The 20,792-nt window shown below is 52.3% G+C and overlaps 1 protein-coding gene across 1 annotated transcript in view; it reads left to right on the plus strand.

Moving 5' to 3' along the window:
- Positions 1-4,623: 4,623 nt before the first annotated feature.
- Positions 4,624-20,792, plus strand: part of SIGLEC1 (sialic acid binding Ig like lectin 1) — a 120,054-nt gene continuing 103,885 nt past the window's right edge. Inside the window, exon 1 of the mRNA XM_060247434.1 lies at positions 4,624-4,762. Within this exon, the coding sequence (XP_060103417.1) occupies positions 4,624-4,762 (139 nt within the window). The remainder of the gene's footprint in view (positions 4,763-20,792) is intronic.

Here is a 20,792-nt window from a genome sequence, read left to right on the forward strand (position 1 = left end):
AAAACTGAACCCAAGACTCCAGGTGAGGTTTTACCAGAGCAGAGGAAAGTGAGACCATCACATCACGTGATCTGGACACTATACTTCTATTGATACACCCCAGAATTGCATTGGCCTTTTTAGCCACCGCATCACACTGTTGACTCCTGTTCAGCGTATGGTCCACTAAGACCCCTAGATCCTTTTCGCACAGACTCCTGCTAAGACAAGTCTCCCCCATCCTATAACTATGCATGGGATTTTTCCTACCAAAATGCAGGAGTGCTTTTTTACCAGAAGAGTCATTCAACAGTGGAATGGGCTATATAGGGAGGTGGTGAGCTACCCCTAAGTGGCAGTCTTGAAGCAGCAGCTGGAGGAACACTTGTCAGGGCTGCTCTAGGCTGATCCTGCATTGAGCAGAGGGTTGGACTAGATGGCCTTGATGGTCCCTTCCAACTCTGGGATTCGATGATTCTTCTTATTGTGGCTCCCATCCATTGACTGAACACCCCGTCCCCTCCTCGTTTTCACAACCCTCTTGTGGGGCAGGCTACTGCAAGAGATTTTACCTGAACTTCATGGAGATGGAAGAGGCAACTTCCAGGGCAAGCAGGCCAGCCCATCCAGTCCAACACTCTGTGTCACATAAGAACATAAGAGAAGCCCTGTTGGATCAGGCCAATGGCCCATCCAGTCCAACACTCTGTGTCACACAAGAACATAAGAGAAGCCTTGTTGGATCAGGCCAATGGCCCATCCAGTCCAACACTCTATGCCACATAATAATAATAATAATATTTTATTTTTATATCCCGCCCTCCCCGCTAGGCGGGCTCAGGGCGGCTAAGGCGGGCTCTTGTGTCACACAAGAACATAAGAGAAGCCCTGTTGGATCAGGCCAATGGCCCATCCAGTCCAACACTCTGTGTCACATAAGAGAAGCCTTGTTGGATCAGGCCAATGGCCCATCCAGTCCAACACTCTGTGTCACGTAAGAGAAGCCTTGTTGGATCAGGCCAATGGCCCATCCAGTCCAACACTCTGTGTCACACAGTGGCAAAAAAACCAGGTGGTATCAGAAGGTCCATCAGTGGGGCCCCTGCCAAAGCACCAAGAATACAGAGCATCACTGCCCCAGACAGAGAGTTCCAACAATACACAATGCAACAATACTTCTGAAAGCAACGTGATCAGGCCAGTGGCCCATCCAGTCCAACACTCTGTGTCATACAGTGGCCAAAAAAACCCCAGGTGCTATCAAAAGGTCCACCAGTGGGGCCAGGACACAAGAAGCCCTCCCACTGTGTCCCCCTCAAGCACCAAGAATACAGAGCATCACTGCCCCAGAAAGAGAGTTCCAACAATACACAATGCAAGAATACTTCTGAAGGCAATGTAATCAGGCCAATGGCCCATCCAGTCCAACACTCTGTATCACACAGTGGCCAACAAATTATACACACACACACACACACACTGTGGCTAATAGCCACTGATGGACCTCTGCTCCATATTTTTATCCAATCCCCTCTTGAAGCTGGCTATGCTTGTAGCCGCCGCCACCTCCCGTGGCAGTGAGTTCCACATGTTAATCACCGTTTGGGTGAAGAAGTCCTTCCTTTTATCTGTTTTAACCCGACTGCTCAGCAATTTCATTGAACGCTTATCGCATTTTTTTTTTGAAAAAAAAAATTAAAATTAAAAACCGGTAAACGGAAAATGTGAAAAGTTTCAAGTTTGGCGCTCTTCATTTCCCCTATTTTTTTTAAATCATGGGGGAGCGGGGGCACTAGTGGGTGATTCCTAGGGTGGCCAAGGGTAGCTCTCCAGATGTTTTTGCCTACAACTCCCATCAGCCCCAGCCATTGGCCATGCTGGCTGGGGCTGATGGGAGGTGAAGGCAAAAAACATCCGGAGAGCTACCCTTGGCCACCCCTGCCCTAGTTGGATTCAGTTCTTCTGTTCACAATTTTTTAATGCCTGTGTCAGGGGTGGCCAAGGGTAGCTCTCCGGATGTTTTTTTTTTTTGCCTACAACTCCCATCAGCCCCAGGCAGCATGGCCAATGGCTGGGGCTGATGGGAGTTGTAGGCAAAAAAAAAAGCATCCGGAGAGCTACCCTTGGCCACCCCTTAGGGCGCCAGAAAGCCTCGCACCGGCTCCCAAAACCCGGCGGGCCAAACGCGTCGTGCGCCCAGAGCGCCTCTCCGGCTGGGCGCGCCTGCCAAAGCGCAGGGACTTCTCCGCCCGCACGTCGGGCCGGCCCCCGAGACTTCGGCTCACCTCGCACGCCGCGGCCCTTCGCCAAAGTCGCCCGGAGCTGCAGCTCTGCCTCCGTCCCCGGCTGCCGTGCGCCTTCCCCAGCGCGCCCCTGGCCCAGGCGGCCTCCCCGGCGGTCGGTGCGTCCCCGCGGCGCTCCCGGGCTGGCTCTGGCTCCCTCCTCTCCGGCTGCTGCCTGCAGCCTCCCCTCCCCTCCCCTCTCCTCTCCTCCCCTTCCCCGCCGCCCCCCGCCCTTCGCCCGTCCCGGGCCAGCCCAGCGCGGGCGCGGCTTCAGTTTGCAGGCTGCTGCAGCTGTGCGCGCAAGGCCAGGGGAGGGGAGGAAGGCGACCCCGACGACGCCCAGCCTCTGGCCGCCACGCAGCGCCCCTCCCGCCGGCCTTTTGCAGGCCCGTGCCCAGGAGGTGAGGGGGGCCTCCCGTGGCCAGAGAAGATGGAGAACTGCAGACCTTCTCCCTGAATCAGAGACTCAGAGCGCCTTCCCATCGCCTATATCTTCTTCCCCCACAACAGGCCCCCTGCGAGGTGGGTGGGGCTGAGAGAGCACTCACAGCAGCACCCCTTTCCAGGACAACTCCTAGGAGAACTTTTTTTAAAATATATCTATATTTATTTACATTAGGCTTTTATCCCGCCCTCTCCGCAAGCGGACTCAGGGCGGCTTGCAACAGTCGTTGCCGCCATTTAAAACAAGGCGTCGATAAAAGCTATAAAACGTTCATACGATCAAAATTTAAAAACGATTCCGCGGTGCCGTGCCGTTACTATGTCGGCGGTTCTGCTTTTCAGACGGGTCGGTCACCGGGAGCTCTAGCTGGTGTCAGGGGGCAGCTCTCTCTCCGTTTAAGCATCGGAGGCCTGTCGAAACAATTCGCTCTTACAGGCCCTGCGGCTCCGTAGGGCTTGCAAAACCGCCCTCTTCCAACTAGCCTTTTAAGATGGAACCAGAATTAACATCAAGCCATTTTGTACAAACAGACATTGCAGCACCACTGTACTGTTTTTAGATTAATTTTAATGTTAACTTATATATTGTATTTATTTATATCACCTGTCTATTGATTGTATTACTTTGTCTTATTGCTATAGCATGATATTTTATATCATGCTTTGTAAGCCGCCCTGGGCCTGCCTTGGCAGGGAGGGCGGGGTATAAATAAAAAATTATTATTATTATTATTATGTTCTTCTCAGGGGAAGGGCTCAGCCTCTCTGCCCTGTCATTGGCCCTCCAGAGGAACTGGTTGGCCACTGTATGAGAAGGGATGCTGGACTAGATGGACCCTCACTGGTCTGATCCAGCAGGGCTCTTCTGATGTTCTTAGGGGAAGGCCTCAGCCTCTCTGCCCTGTCATTGGCCCTCCGGAGGAACTGGTTGGCCACTGTATGAGATGGGATGCTGGACTAGATGGACCCTCACTGGTCTGATCCAGCAGGGCTCTTCTGATGTTCTTCTCAGGGGAAGGCCTCAGCCTCTCTGCCCTGTCATTGGCCCTCCGGAGGAACTGGTTGGCCACTGTATGAGATGGGATGCTGGACTAGATGGACCCTCACTGGTCTGATCCAGCAGGCCTCTTCTGATGTTCTTCTCAGGGGAAGGGCTCAGCCTCTCTGCCCTGTCATTGGCCCTCTAGAGGAACTGGTTGGCCACTGTATGAGATGGGATGCTGGACTAGATGGACCCTCAATGGTCTGATCCAGCAGGGCTCTTCTGATGTTCTTCTCAGGGGAAGGCCTCAGCCTCTCTGCCCTATCATTGGCCCTCCAGAGGAACTGGTTGGCCACTGTATGAGATGGGATGCTGGACTAGATGGACCCTCCCTGGTCTGATCCAGCAGAGCTCTTCTTATGTTCTTCTCAGGGGAAGGCCTCAGCCTCTCTGCCCTATCATTGGCCCTCCAGAGGAACTGGTTGGCCACTGTATGAGATGGGATGCTGGACTAGATGGACCCTCACTGGTCTGATCCAGCAGGGCTCTTCTGATGTTCTTCTCAGGGGAAAGCCTCAGCCTCTCTGCCCTATCATTGGCCCTCCAGAGGAACTGGTTGGCCACTGTATGAGATGGGATGCTGGACTAGATGGACCCTCCCTGGTCTGATCCAGCAGAGCTCTTCTGATGTTCTTCTCAGGGGAAGGCCTCAGCCTCTCTGCCCTATCATTGCGGCGGCGGCGGAGTGGACTACGGCCCGACCGACCGGGACAGCGATACGAACGCCCGGGCCGAGCGTGGAATTGACGCCGCGGTCCGGCAGTCGACGGAGGCCGGAGCCGCTGGTTTGCGTTGGAAGAGGGCTGAGACTGGAGCCGAGGGTGGAATCAGCGACGCGGTCAACTGATGCAGGTGAACTGGGTGGTCTGCGACGGGATGTATAGGCTGAATGGGGCCAACTACGAACTGGTCGCCCCTATAGACAAAGCGGGAGGGGACCCCATTGCGTGGCGAGGGGAGTACGTGGGGGGTTTTTACTCACTGCGGACCCACCAGCCTATGCAGGAAACATCGGGTAGTCCCCTTACCACAAGATCTGGTATTCAGAGCCTACGACCAACAAAACCACCCAGGACATCTATAGAACATCTAAAGAACATCTATATAACAACTCTGCTGCTAAAGTTTTAGACTGGAACTCTGGCGTTGCATTGCACTTTAACCCACATTGGCCTGCCATTGCACTTTAACCTACATTGACTGCTAAACATCTTTGCAGCAATACCCACAGTACTCTGTTGCTACCTCACTATCTTTATGAGAGGATTTTGCACTGCACTTTACAACTGCACCTCGTAACCTACTGATAAATTGGATTGTTATTAATTGACACATTAGAGTAATTTATTGTATATTTGGATTGAATTGTATGAATTTCTTAGTTGGACTGAATTGTATGAATTTTTAGCTGGTTAATTTAAAATAGTGGGAGGGATTAAATTAATTTGCTACAGGAGTCAGTTTACCAAATATATATAAGAAACTGAGGGAGGGAAGATTCTCAAATTCGTGGGTCAATTAGATTATCAGGACCTAGTGGGTCGAGCTAGTGGAATATCCTTGATTCCAATCTGATAGTGGTGAACTTAGCAGTTGCCACCAGCGAGAGATGGCAGGCTCAGGGATCCCAGTGCTCCTGGGGAGGGGGAGATACAGCGGTGGGAGCAGATATTATAAGGGAAGAGGACAGAGACAAGACAGTGCTCGGTCCTCTTCCAGTCTGCGTCCCATCCCAAGGGAGACAGGTAGCAGGGCCAGACGGAATAACCCACCTCCGTCATTGGTGTTGTGCAACGCCAGGTCCATTAATAATAAGACCTCAATTCTTCGAGAATTTCTTCTCGAACAAAATATGGACCTGGCTTGCGTGACTGAAACCTGGACCCGGGAGGGTGAGACAGTGGCCCTCGCGCAAACAACTCCTCCAGGTTACTCAGTCCTACATCAATCACGGACTAGTGGGCGGGGGGGAGGGGTGGCATTGTTTGTACGGGAGGCTTACTCCTTCAGGGCACTCCCGGCCCCAAAGATTGAAGGTATTGAGTGTGCCGGCCTGGCGTGGGAGGCTGGAGAGGGGTTGGCGGTCTGGCTGGTGTACCGTACGCCTAACGCACCAGCCAGCGCCTTACCATCCCTACTGGAGGCGGCGACGGGCTGGGCGTTGGAGCACCCAAGGTTGATAATCCTGGGTGACTTCAACGTCCATGCTGATGACCCGTCCTCCAGTCAGGCGATGGACCTAGTGTCTTCCATGGCGACACTGGGACTCTCTCAACTTGTTGTAACCCCCACTCACCAGGCTGGTCACATGTTAGACCTGATCTTTGCGGCCGGGGTTGTTGTGAGCGATATAACCGCCAAGGCGGTGCCATGGTCGGATCACTTTGCCCTCAAGGCCCGTGTAGACTTGCCTCCCCAAACCTGTTTAGGCGAGGAGCCTATTATGGCTCGCCCGCGGAGCCAGATGGACCCGGAACGGTTCCAAATGGCTCTGCGGGATCCCTGGCCCTCTGGCACCTCTCTCGATGGCCTGGTTGAGTCCTGGAATAATCGGCTCTCCAGAGCCATCGAGGAGATTGCACCTCGGCGTCCTCTGCGGCCTCGGACTAAGCCGGCTCCGTGGTATACCCCGGAACTGCGCCGGCTGAAGCAAGGCCTTAGAAGGCTAGAGAGGCAATGGCGGCGTACCCGCGACGAAGCGACTAGAACATCTTATAGGAAGTTTATGAAGACCTATGAGATGGCAATCAAGGCCACAAAGAAAACATACTTTGCGACCAAGATTGCATCTGCAAATTCGCGCCCAGCTCAATTGTTTAGAATAATTCGGAACCTTACTTCACTGCCACAGGGCAACCCAAAAGCTAAGGAATTGGAGATAGGCTGCGAGGCTTTTGCGAAGTTTTTTGCAGATAAGGTCCAATCGCTCCGCCACGACTGCCCCGCCAATTTAGACGCAGTAAGTGAACTTGAGGCCCAATGCGTGTCTTCGGATGTAATCTTGGACTGCTTCGACCCGCTCAGCTTGGAGGAAGTTGACAGAATTCTTGGCACTGCACGATCCACAACTTGTGATCTGGACCCATGTCCCTCCTGGTTAATTAAGGCCTGCCAGGAGGAATTGAAATGTCCTATACGGGACATTATAAATCGATCTCTGTCGGAGGGTGTTTTCCCAACATCTCTGAAAGAGGCAGTGGTCCGCCCTCTCTTGAAAAAAGCTACATCAGACCCGGCCGTATTGGCACATTATCGGCCGGTCTCAAATTTGCCCTTTTTGGGCAAAATTATAGAGAGGGCTGTGGCGTTGCAGTTACAGGATTTTCTGGAAGACGCTTCCACCTTGGACCCATGCCAGTCCGGCTTTCGCCCGGGCCATGGGACGGAAACAGTCTTGGTCGCCCTCATAGATGACCTCCGGCGGCAACTGGATCGGGGCGGCTCGGCGGTATTGCTGCTGCTCGACCTGTCGGCGGCGTTCGACATGGTCGACCACCGGCTGCTGACCCGCCGCCTCGCCGACGCAGGAATTCGGGGGCTAGCCTTACAATGGCTCTCCTCCTTCCTTGAAAATCGGGGACAAAGGGTGGCAATTGGGGGGAAGCTGTCTCAGAGACACCCGCTTCATTGTGGGGTGCCTCAGGGGGCAGTTCTCTCCCCGACATTGTTTAACATCTTTATGCGCCCCCTTGCCCAGCTTGCCCGGAGGTATGGGCTTGGTTGTCATCAGTACGCTGATGATACCCAGCTCTATCTATTGATGGAAGGCCGGACTGGTGATGTCCCTACAAATTTGGACTGGGCGTTACAGGCCGTGGCTGACTGGCTCAGGCTGAGCGGGCTGAAGTTGAATCCAACGAAGACTGAGGTCCTTTGCGTGGGTCGGGACGGACCGGGGGGGGAGATTACTCAGCCAGCTTTTGACGGTGCGCCACTGACACCAGTGCGCAGGGTCAAGAGCCTGGGGGTGCTACTGGAATCCTCGCTATCAATGGAGGCCCAGATAGCTACCACCGCAAGATCCGCCTTCTTCTATCTCAAGAGGGCGAGGCAGTTGGCTCCCTTCCTGGAACGCGACGACCTAGCAACTGTGATCCACGCAACGGTCACCTCAAGACTAGACTACTGCAATGCCCTCTACATGGGGCTGCCCTTGTGCCGAACGCGAAGACTTCAGGTAGTGCAGAACGCAGCGGCCAGGCTGTTGATGGGACTACCTAGGTGGGAACATGTGCGGCCGGTGCTGCGGGATCTGCATTGGCTACCGGTCGTCTACCGCGTTCGGTATAAGGTGCTGGTTATTACCTTTAAAGCCCTATATGGCCGAGGACCTGCCTACCTCAGGGACCGCCTCTCCCCATATATCCCCAGGAGAGCGTTAAGATCTAGCTCCCAAAACCTCCTACAAATCCCTGGGCCAAGAGAGGCTAGAATGAAGATAACTCGGGAGCAAGCCTTCTCATTAGTGGCCCCGCGCTGGTGGAATCAACTCCCAGAGGGGGTGCGAGCCCTGCGGGACCTGAACCAGTTCCGCAGGGCTTGCAAAACCTCTCTTTTCCAACTCGCATTTGAATTAGGACCAGACTAACTTGATAAAATCATTCTAACTCTAGCCATATTATGTTGTAACTGAAGCTGATAATATGTAATTGTGACACCAGAAATTATAGCACCTATTTTTATGTATTTTAATCTATATATGTAATTGTATTGTATTCATAATGTTTATCTGCTTTTAATTGAATCATGACGTAGTCATGTCTGTGAGCCGCCCTGAGCCCGCCTTTTGGTGGGGGAGGGCGGGATATAAAAATAAAATTTATTTATTTATTTATTTATTTATTGGCCCTCCAGAGGAACTGGTTGGCCACTGTGTGAGATGGGATGCTGGACTAGATGGACCCTCACTGGTCTGATACAGCAGGGCTCTTCTGATGTTCTTCTCAGGGAAGGCCTCGGCCTCTCTGCCCTGTTGTTGGCCCTCCAGAGGAACTGGTTGGCCACTGTGTGAGACAGGAGGCTGGACTAGATGGACCCTCACTGGTCTGATCCAGCAGGGCTCTTCTGATGTTCTTCTCAGGGGAAGGCCTCAGCCTCTCTGCCCCGCTGTTGGCCCTCCAGAGGAGCTAATTAGCTCCTGGTTTGGGCAGTATGCAAAAATACTTTGAAATTATGAGCCATTCGGTTTACTAGAAAGCAGATGACTCTTCAACTAAGCATTCCATGATGCTGAAGCAATGGAGGGGCTGCCTTGGAGGGTCTTGCCGGTCTCTTCCCGTGCAGCTGTTCCGACAACCCCCGATGGATCCCTCCCTCTTGCATTCCACAGGCCAGAGATCCCGGCCAGAAAGGAAGCCTCCACCTAGAGGATCCGGTGCGTGTCCTTCCCCAGCTTGGCCAGGAGTCAAAAAGTGACACGGCATCTTCCTGTCCAGTGCTGAGAGACCCACAAAAAGGAGAAGCAGGGAGGAAAAGGAAGGACGGAGCGGCAAACGTGACCCGGCAGCCAAGCCCACTGGAGCCACAGAACCCTAAGACTGGACAGGGATCTCTGAAGGTCATCCAGTCCCTCCTGCTGCGGCAGAGAAAACCTCAGATGTCGCCGGGGCTTTTTTGGCCGAAAAAGCCCAGCAGGAACTCATTTGATTGGCTGTGCGTTGACTCCTCAACTAAGAGTTCCTTCATTGATGATGATATAGCAAAGTGGCGATTGGCCTTTGCCCTGGGCATGCAAGAAAGGGCCACAGGAGCTGAGCACTGCCTCATCTCTTCCTGCCCTGCCTCTAGGGTTGCCAAGTCCACTTCGTTAAATATCTGGGGACTTTGGGGGTGGAGCCAGGAGACATTGGGGGTGGAGCCAGGAGACATTGGGGCAGAGCCAGGAGACTTTGGGGGCGGATCCAGGAACAAGGGTGTGACAAGCATCATTGAACTCCAAGGGAGTTCTGGCTATCACATTTAACGGGACAGCACACCTTTAAATGCCTTCCTTCCATAGGAAATAATGAAGGATAGGGGCACCTTCTTTGGGGGCTCATAGAATTGGACCCCCTGGTCCAATCTTTTTGAAACTTAGGGAGTATATTGGGGAGAGCCACTGGATGCTAGACTGAAAATCTGGTGCCTCTACCTCAAAAAACAGCGGCCTCAGAGCTCCAGCTACCCGCAGATCAATTCTCCATTATTTTCTATGGGAATAAGCCTCATTAGGGAATCATGAGTTCCCAGCAGACATTTCCCTCCCCTTCTCCCGCTTTCTGATGAGCCTGAAACAGGGGGAGGGTCTCCAAACCGGGGGATCCCCTGCCCCCACCTGGGGATTGGCAACCCTACCTCCCTCATATGATCTGCTGGAATTCGTAAAACCGGCATTGCTGTCGAATGGCCATCTCGCCTTGGTTTAAAAACCTCCGCAGAAGGAGAAGTCTCCACCGCCTGAAGAAGCCTCCTTATTCCACTGAATTCCACAGCCCCTCGCAGTGTTTGCTGGACAAGGGGGGAGTGTCACGATGCCCACCAACTATTTCCCAGTGGTTGTTCGGGTTCTCCGGGTCTGCAGGTGGATGGGGCTGAGGGTTACCAATCCCCAGGTGGGGCAGGAACAAAGCCCAAAGGCATCCACGAACAACTAACCTAACATATGGAAAATATTTTTTTATAAATAACGTTGAATAAGAAACGACACTTATGATACAAATTTACAAAAACAACAATAACGTGATTCCCCCGAAGACAAAGTCTTATCGTTCAATAGAAAGTTCCTTTCTTATTAATAGAAGTTCGGGGAAAAACCTTGAAAAGCCGTGAGTGAAATTCCAAGAAGATGATAATCCTTTCAGCCAGGAAGGTGTGCAGGGACGGAATCACTGCGTTATTTCGCTAAGGCAGCCCAGCGCAACTTCGCAATTCTTTCAGCCGAGGAGGTGCATGAGAAACAGCTGAGCGCCACTGTTTCGCATGAGCAGCAGAGCGCGATTGAACGACAGGGAAGCGCAGATAGGCCTGTTGCACCGGAGGCTTTAACAAGCTCCACAAATCCGGAGTAATTCAAACAAAGCCATAGCTTAACTTCTTTTCTGAAGATTAAAGCCTGCAGAAAAGATTCTCCAATCCCCAGGTGCGGGCAGGGGACCCCCCCGGTTTGGAGGCCCTCCCCCCATTTCAGGGTCTTCAGAAAATGTGTGTGTGGGGGGGGGGAAATGTCTGCTGGGCACTCCATTATTCCCTATGGAGACCGATTCCCATACGGCAGGAAACACGCTGCCCTCTCAACAGCTGGCGCTCGCGAAGCGCTGGGTTTGCGGTGGGAGCAGCGTGGAGCGATCCCAGCGCTTGCTGGAAAAAGCTGGAGCCAGGCAGGCGCGGGAGAACCGCCGGGATCGGAGGCGGAGGCAGCGGATCGCCCCCCCAGGAGGAAGGTGCGTCCTATGGTCCGGAGCGCCTTATGCTCCGAAAAATACGGTACATTCAAGTCCCAAAGTAGTGCGGCGACAAGCCAATCGATGAAGTACTTGTTTCTTTCCAATCTTCATCAGACCTGGGACCGATATTGATTCAATTATATAGATTCTTTCCATAATTTTCAAAAAAGAGGGACGCGAGCGTCTCCAGCAGCAATTTCACATCGGCTACAGCTCAGTAAGTGGCTTCTTGCGCCTGCTACTTGGGACCACCCTACTTTGGGACTTGAATGTACATGTTTGGGACATTTGGACGGATTTCTATATACATCTTAGTAAATTGGTCATTAGCTTGCATTTTTTGTTGTGTTATCCACCTGGGGATTGGCAACCCTAAGTGTCCCCGTTGACGGAAAAGGCAAGGTCGGCTCCGGCTGCCTGGGCCCTTCCTTGGCTCTTCTGTTGTCAGCCTGGATGAATTCCCAGGCCCTCTAGAACACCCTGCTAATCAGCATCCCCAGAACGTGAGCCTGTTTTCATTGGCCCCCGATCTTTTTCTTTTTTTTAACCACTCAGCTCACGGGATGCAGACCGAACACCCCGCCCTGGGAGGGGCTGCACGGCTTCCTCTTTCACAATAGAACTGATGTTTATAAATGCACATTGAAAGGTCTCTGCTAAAATAAATAACTCCGGCGGGACAGGGAAGCTGGCAAGGTCACCGCTGCGTCGAAGGCGGAGGCGTTTGCTTCTCTCCAAGGTTTCCTGTGGGCCCGCTAATGTTCTCCCGGTTCCGAGCGAAATGCCTGGTTCCGAGAAAATGGCTGCTTTGGAGGGTACGGCATTACGCTCTGCGGATGTTAGCGGGCTCGTTGTAATTTTATAGCCCATTGTGAAGAAGGGTAATAGATGATATAAGCATTAGAATGAAGGGACGTCCACCTGCCTCAACCGAAGGCCTGGCGAAACAGCGCCGTCTTGCAGGCCCTATGAAACAGAAGTAAATCCAGTAGGGGCCGGATCTCTACAGTGAGCTGATTCCACCAGGCCGGGGAAGTCCTACAGTGATGGAAGTTGGGTCCTACACTGATCGTGGTGAATCAGGGCTTTTTTGTAGAGAAAGCCCAGCGGCAACTCATTTGCGTATTAGACCACACCCCCTGACATCACCATTGTTTCCACACAGGGCTTCTTCTTTAAAAAGCCCAGCAGGGACTCATTTGCATATTAGGTCACACCCCCTGACACCACCATTGTTTCCACAGAGGGCTTCTTCTTTAAAAAGCATGGCAAGGACTCGTTTGCATATTAGGCCACACCCCCTGTCATCACTATTCTTTCACACAGGACTTTTAGGTAGAAAAAGCCCAGCAGGCACTTATTTGCATATTAGGCCACACCCCCTGACATCACCATTGTTTTCACACAGGGATGTCTTGTAGGAAAAGCCCAGCAGGAATTCATTTGCATATTAGGCCACACCCCCTCAGACCACCATGGTTTCCACACAGGACTCTCTTGTAGGAAAAGCTTAGTGGGAACTCATTTGCATATTAGGCCACACCCCTGATGTCACCATTGTTTCCACAAGGGCTTCTTTAAAAAGCTCAGCAGGGACTCATTTGCATATTAGGCCACACCCCTTGACAAAAGCCATAAAGAACTGCATTTTTGTGCATTCCTACTCAAAAACAAAGCTCTGCTGTGAATGCTGGATTGGTGCCCCTCCCTCAGAAGTTTGGGGGGGGGGCTTAGCAAAAGAACTGATCCTGGTTGCAGAGACATTCTGTTAAGATTTTACTCCCAGGATGCATTGCAGAGGATCTTCAGAAAAGGGGGCCCCCAATGTACAGCTGCAGCACAAGGACAATCCCACAAAGCCAACTTCCATGGGGGAGGAAGGAAGATTCCAGATGTCTTTGGAATCCTTCGGTCGAGTTGTCATTGTTTCCCCCACGCAAACCCGGCAGGGAACCAAAGGGCTGCTGGTTACAGAGGAGGGTTTTTCTTTGTAGTCAAGAGTTTGTGGACTGTTTCCAGGAAGCTCTGCACAGCTATGGGACAGACTTTGTATGCAACGGGGGACCTCCAGAGGTTCAGTTTAGCTTCAAAAAGGAGCAGGTGGGGAGAGAGCAGCTTGAAATGTGGAATTTGCTGCCGGAGGATGTAGTGGTGGCCACAGGCGTGGACGCCTTTAAAGGGGGATTAGAGAGACTCATGGAGGAGAAGTCTGTCGGTGGTTACTAGCCCTGGTCGCAAAAGGGAAACTTCACATCTAGAGACAGTCAGCTTCTGAATACCAGAACCAGGAGGGAACATGAGGGGAAGGCCTCGGCCTTTGTGCCTTCTTACTGGCTCTCAGGGCAAGCATTTGGACACTGCGTGAGACAGGAGGCTGGACTAGATGGACCCTTAGTTACTGGTCTGATCCAGTACGGCTCTTCTGATGTTCTTCTCAGGGGAAGGCCTTGGCCTCTTTTCCCTGTCATTGGCACAGAGGAACTGGTTGGCCACTGTGTGGGACAGGAGGCTGAACTAGATGGACCTTCACTGGTCTGATCCAGCAGGGCCTTTCTGATGTTCTTATCAGGGTAAGGCCTCGGCCTTTCTGCCCTGTTGCTGGCCTTCCAGAGGAACTGGTTGGCCACTGTGTGGGACAGGAGGCTGGACTAGATGGACCCTCACTGGTCTGATCCAGCAGAGCCCTTCTGATGTTCTTATCCGGGGAAGGCCTTGGCCTTTCTGCCCTGTTGCTGCCCTCCAGAGGAACTGGTCAGCCCCTCCAATATCACGCTTCTACGACTGGACAAATTCTGCTATATTAACCAAATATCCCAATAACTACCAAGGTGCAGTCTTTAGGTACAAACTGGAATGGAGAGCCACACAGCATCTTTCACACAAAGCAAACAGACCGCCAGGCCTGTTCCCCAGCCCTTTGATTTCAATCTTTGTCACGGCTACAGCGATCTCCACAGGAGGCCTCACCATCTACTGAGGGAGAATCAAATGACCCAGGGAAAGTTTGGGTTCACTTCAGCTTCCATTGCGAGCTGCCTCTTCTCTGCTTCCATCCCGCCCCATGCCTCCCTCCCTCGCCACATCTCAATGTCCTTTTCTCCTCGCTTCTGAGCACAGCAACCGACAGAGAATTTGCCGCCATCCGCAGGATGCGAAAAAGCTTTTAGCTCGGCCTTGTCCGCTCGTCCTCTCGTGGTTTCGCTTTAATTGCTCCTTAATTTTTTGACTGAGCGGTATAATTCCAGGCCTCTCTGTTTCAGCAGCGCCAAGAGAGCCGCCACCGTGTTCCTCTCACCTGCCTGATATAATCGCCCTTGGCAGGGAGAGATGTGAGCCGGTGTCCCACGACAGACAAAGGCTTCGGATACATCCCAGTGATTGCCTTGCACAATGGAGTGGTGCCAGTCCAGGGGAACTGCCCAAGTTATCTCTGTTATTGACTTCATACGCTTATAAACCATTTGCCCGCATTCGCAGGCAAATTAGAAGAAGAAGAAGAAGATATTGGATTTATATCCCACCCTCCACTCCGAAGAGACTCAGAGCGGCTCACAATCTCCTTTACCTTCCTCCCCCACAACAGACACCCTGTGAGGTAGATGAAGATATTGGATTTATATCCCGCCCTCCACTCCGAAGAGTCTCAGAACAGCTCACAATCTCCTTTCCCTTTCTCCCCCACAACAGACACCCTGTGAAGAAGATGAAGATATTGGATTTATATCCCACCCTCCACTCCGAAGAGTCTCAGAGCGGCTCACAATCTCCTTTCCCTTCCTCCCCCACAACAGACACCCTGTGAGGTAGATGAAGATATTGGATTTATATCCCACCCTCCACTCCGAAGAGACTCAGAGCGGCTCACAATCTCATTTCCCTTCCCCCCTCCACAACAGACACCCTGTGAGGTAGATGAAGATATTGGATTTATATCCCACCCTCCACTCCGAAGAGTCTCAGAGCGGCTCACAATCTCCTTTCCCTTCCTCCCCCACAACAGACACCCTGTGAGGTGGGTGAGGCTTAGAGGGCTCTCCCAGCAGCTGCCCTTTTAAAGACAACCTCTGCCAGAGCTCTGGCTGGCCCAAGGCCATTCCAGCAGGTGCAAGTGGAGGAGTGGGGAATCAAACCCGGTTCTCCCAGATAAGAGAGCTCTGGCTGACCAAAGGACATTCCAGCAGGTGCAAGTGGAGGAGTGGGGAATCAAACCTGGTTCTCCCAGATAAGAGAGCTCTGGCTGACCCAAGGCCATTCCAGCAGGTGCTAGTGGAGGAGTGGGGAATCAAACCCGGTTCTCCCAGATAAGAGAGCTCTGGCTGACCCAAGGCCATTCCAGCAAGTGCAAGTGGAGGAGGGGGGAATCAAACCTGGTTCTCCCAGATAAGAGAGCTCTGGCTGACCCAAGGCCATTCCAGCAGCTGCAAGTGGAGGAGTGGGGAATCAAACCCGGTTCTCCCAGATAAGAGAGCTCTGGCTGACCGAAGGCCATTCCAGCAGGTGCAAGTGGAGGAGTGGGGAATCAAACCCGGTTCTCCCAGATAAGAGAGCTCTGGCTGACCCAAGGCCATTCCAGCAAGTGCAAGTGGAGGAGTGGGGAATCCAACCCGGTTCTCCCAGATAAGAGAGCTATGGCTGACCCAAGGCCATTCCAGCAGCTGCAAGTGGAAGAGTGGGGAATCCAACCCGATTCTCCCAGATAAGAGAGCTATGGCTGACCCATGGCCATTCCAGCAGGTGTAAGTGGAGGAGTGGAAAATCCAGCCCAGTTCTCCCAGATAGGAAAGCTATGGCTGACCCAAGGCCATTCCAGCAGGTGCAAGTGGAGGAGTGGGGAATCAGACCCGGTTCTCCCAGATAAGAGAGCTCTGGCTGACCGAAGGCCATTCCAGCAGGTGCAAGTGGAGGAATGGGGAATCAAACCCGGTTCTCCCAGATAAGAGTCCATACGTTTAACCACTACACCAAACTGGCTCTCAAGTGCCAGGAATATTCCGCGTGCATTCAGTTCCAATTTTTGTAGATATTTATCTCTTTTTCAAATATTGCCAAATTCAAGGCGTCATCATTTTGAAACTTCTTAGAAAAATGGGCTGCCAGCAGCCTCTGACAGTAAAGCCGCCTATATTGCTGTTTCCGAATGAACCTTTGTCAAAGAGGCATTTCCCACTCATCACAGCATCCCGCAACACTTTGTAGCACTAGCCCTGGAGAAAACTCTCCCAACCTCATGCAATGGGCCTGCAGGTGATAGGGTTGCCAAGTCCGATTCAAGAAATACCTGGGGACTTTGGGGGTGGAGCCAGGAGCAAGGGTGTGACAAGCACGATTGAACTCCAAAGGGAGTTCTGACTATCACATTTAAAGAAACTGTGCAACTTTTGAATGCCTTCCCTCCATTATAAATAATGAAGGATAAGAACATAAGAGAAGCCATGTTGGATCAGGCCAATGGCCCGTCCAGTCCAACACTCTGTGTCACATAAGAACATCAGAGAAGCCATGTTGGATCAGGCCAATGGCCCATCCAGTCCAACACTCTGTCACATAAGAACATGAGAGAAGCCATGTTGGATCAGGCCAATGGTGCATCCAGTCCAACACTCTGTGTCACATAAGAACATAAGAGAAGCCCTGTTGGATCAGGCCAATGGCCCATCCAGTCCAACACTCTGTGTCACATAAGAACATCAGAGAAGCCATGTTGGATCAGGCCAATGGCCCATCCAGTCCAACACTCTGTGTCACATAAGAACATAAGAGAAGCCATGTTGGATCAGGCCAGTGGCCCGTCCAGTCCAACACTCTGTGTCACATAAGAACATAAGAGAAGCCATGTTGGATCAGGCCAGTGGCCCGTCCAGTCCAACACTCTGTATCACACAGTGGCCAAAATACACACACACACACACACACACACACACACACACACTGTGGCTAATAGCCACTGATGGACCTCTGCTCCATATTTTTATCCAATCCCCTCTTGAAGCTGGCTATGCTTTTATCCGCCACCACCTCCTGCAGCAGTGAATTCCACATGTTAATCACCCTTTGGGTGAAGAAGGACTTCCTTTTATCCGTTCTAACCTGTCTGCTCAGCAATTTCATCGAATGCCCACGAGTTCTTGTATTGTGAGAAAGGGAGAAAAGTACTTCTTTATCTACTTTCTTCATCCCATGCATTATCTTGTAAACCTCTATCCTGTCACCCCGCAGTCGACGTTTCTCCAAGCTAAAGAGTCCCAAGTGTTTAATCATAGGGAGCACCTACTTTTGGGGCTCATTGATCCCCTGGTCCAATCTTTTTAAAACTTGGAGGATATTTTGGGGAGAGATGCTGAATGCTATGCTGCAATTTTGGCATCTCTAGCTCAAAAAACAGCCCCTCCAGTGCCCCAGATACCCACGGGTCAATTCTCCATTATACCTTATGGGAATCGGTCTCCATAGGGAATAATGGAGTGCCCAGCAGACATTCCCCCCCTCCTGCTTTCTGATGACCCTGAAGCAGAGGGAGGGCCTCCAAACCAGGGGATCCCCTGCCCCCACCTGGGGATTGGCAACCCTACCAGATGACATTGCAGCTTATTAGAGGCAACCCTGTTGATTGCACTGACTTATACTGTGTTATCTGCCTTGAGTCAGCTTCAAAGGATATCTGTGTTAGTCTACAGTTGAACAGCTAAATTCAAGTCCAGTATTACCTTAGAAACCAACAAGTTTTGAGGGATATAAGGCTTTAAGGTAAGAACATCCGAAGAGCCCTGCTGGATCAGACCAGTGAGATCCATCTAGTCCAGCCTCCTGCCTCACACAGTGGCCAGCCAGTTCCTCTGGAGGGCCAACAAAAGGGCAGAGAGGCTGAGGCCTTCATAAGAACATCAGAAGAGCCCTGCTGGGTCAGACCAGTGAGGGTCCATGTAGTCCAGCCTCCTGCCTCACAGAGTGGCCAACCAGTTCCTCTGGAGGGCCAACAATAGGGCAGAGAGGCTGAGGTCTTCCCCTGAGAAGAACATCAGAAGAGCCCTGCTGGGTTAGACCAGAGAGGATCCATCTGTCTAGCATGCGGGTTCAATGACGAGTCGAAGTTGATACAAAGACTACGTTTATTGATAGATCGATACTTTGGTGTAACAGGTTCTTGAGAGTAATGCTGCCAAAACATTGATACAATACTTTTAAGTCTTACTTCAAAAGGATTCCAAGGGATGGGGGGTGCGGGGTAGCATTCACACATAAACTATCATAAATGTCTACATTCCCATAGTGTTATCAGGACTTCGTTCTTGCTTTCCCCAGATGTCAGGGAAGGTGCTGATTACTTGGTTTCAGTTCTCACTACTTCTAATTTTAAGCCATAAAGCAAGAGGGGGGGGGAGGGAAAGAATAACAAGCTAACAAAGTTGGATCCTCCATGATACTTCGCAGACCAGGTTTAGGCAGGACCCTAAAACAATCAATTATCAATGGAATTTCACCATGCTTGACACCATCTAGTCCAGCCTCCTGTTTCACACAGTGGCCAACTAGTTCCTCTGAATGGCCAACAACAGGGCAGAGAGGCTGAGGCCTTCCTCTGAGAAGAACATCAGAAGAGCCCTGCTGGGTCAAACCAGTGAGGGTCCATGCAGTCCAGCCTCCTGTCTCACACAGGGGCCAACCAGTTCCTCTGGAGGGTCAACAACAGGGCAGAGAGGCTGAAGCCTTCCCCTGAGAAGAACATCAGAAGAGCCCTGCTGGATCAGACCAAGGAGGGTCCATCTAGTTCAGCCTCCTGTCTCATGCCGGGGCCACCCAGTTCATCTGAAGGGCCAACAACAGGGCAGAGAGGCCAAGGCCTTCCTCTGAGAAGAACATCAGAAGAGCCCTGCTGGATCAGACCAGGGAGGGTCCATGCAGTCCAGCCTCCTGTCTCACACAGGGGCCAACCAGTTCCTCAGGAGGGTCAACAATGGGGCAGAGAGGCTGAGGCCTTCCCCTGAGAAGAACATCAGAAGAGCGCTGCTGGGTCAGACCAATGAGGTCCATCTAGTCCAGCCTCCTGTCTCACACAGTGGCCAACTAGATCCTCTGGAGGGCCCACAAACAGGTCAGAGAGGTCCGGGCCTTCCCCTGATAAGAACATCAGAAGAGCCCTGCTGGGTCAGACCACTGAGGGTCCATTTAGCCCAGCCTCCTGTCTCACACAGTGGCCAACTAAATCCTCTGGAGGGCCAGCAACAGGGCAGAGAGGCCAAGGCCTTCATAAGAACATCAGAAGAGCCCTGCTAGATCAGACCAGTGAGGGTCCATCTAGTCCAGCTTCCTGTCTCACACTTTGCCAGCCAGTTCCTCTGGAGGACCAACAACAGGGGAGAGAGGCCGAGGCCTTCCCCTGAGAAGAACATCAGAAGAGCCCTGCTGGGTCAGACCAGCGAGGTCCATCTAGTCCAGCCTCCTGCCTCTTCCATGCGGGGCCAACCAGGGGCCAGCCAGTGCTCTGGACAGCCAACACCAAGGTACAGAGGACTTCCCTGATGTTGCCTCCTAGCACTGAGATTCAGAAGTTGACCGCCTCTGATTGGGTTGCCAGGTCCAACTCAATATCTGGGGACCTTGGTGGATGGAGCCAGGAGACATGGGGGGGGGGGGGGGTGAAGCCAGGAACAAGGTTGTAGCAAGCATGATTGAACTCCAAAGGGAGTTCTTGCCATCAAATTTAAAGGGACCGCACACCTTTTAAATGCTTTCCCTCCATTGGAAATCATGAAGGATAGTGGCACCTTCTTTGGGGGCTCATAGTATTGGACCCCCTGTTCCAATCCTTTTGAAACTTGGGGGGCGTTTTGAGGAGAGTCATCAGATGCTATGCTGAACATTTGGTGCCTCTACCTCAAACAACAGCCCCTCCCCAGAGCCCCACGCAACCACATATCAATTTTCCATTATACCCTATGGGAATCAGTCTCCCTAGGGAATAATGGACTTCACAGCAGACTTCCCCACTTTCGAATGACCCTGAAGTGAGGGGAAGGCCTCCAAACTGGGGGATCCCCTGCCCCCACCTGGGGATTGGCAACCCTATCTCCCGCGCACTTAACCACTACACCAGCTTGCTTTGAGTCCTCTCAGAGAAGGGCTCTTTCGATATGCCGTTATAGGAGATCTTTTCTGACAGGGCTGGTCCGACCGGGCTCTCAGACACCATGTTCTAGTGTGACAAGGAACATCCTCTCCCCTTTCCCCACCTCATGTGGAGTGTCGCTCTGGCCCCAGGAGAAACAGAGGCTGCGGAAAGCTGGCGAGTGGGCCTGAGCAATTGTGCCTCGCCGTGTCTTTGTCACAAAGCGTTAGGCGCCGGGGCCTTGAGGGACAGAAACCCCTTTCTGCTCTCCGGGTGGAGTAAATGGAAACAATGTCTAGCTATTAAGGCTGATCGTGTCCTGTCTGGGCTCTCTTACCGAATCGCTGGAGTTTACAGCTCTTTGGAATGGAGATCCCTCGTCCTCTTTACACGCTCCCTGAGCCATTAGCAGGAGACACGACACCCCAGGCACTTAGCTGGACACTCAGAGGCCGTGCTTCTCAGAAACAGGGTTCTTTTGGGGGCAGGCTGGCCCTCCCACCTAGCTGAAGACTCTCTGC

The sequence above is a fragment of the Heteronotia binoei genome, chromosome 9 (genome assembly GCF_032191835.1).
Source record: "Heteronotia binoei isolate CCM8104 ecotype False Entrance Well chromosome 9, APGP_CSIRO_Hbin_v1, whole genome shotgun sequence".
In the NCBI taxonomy this organism is placed as follows: Eukaryota; Metazoa; Chordata; class Lepidosauria; order Squamata; family Gekkonidae; genus Heteronotia; species Heteronotia binoei.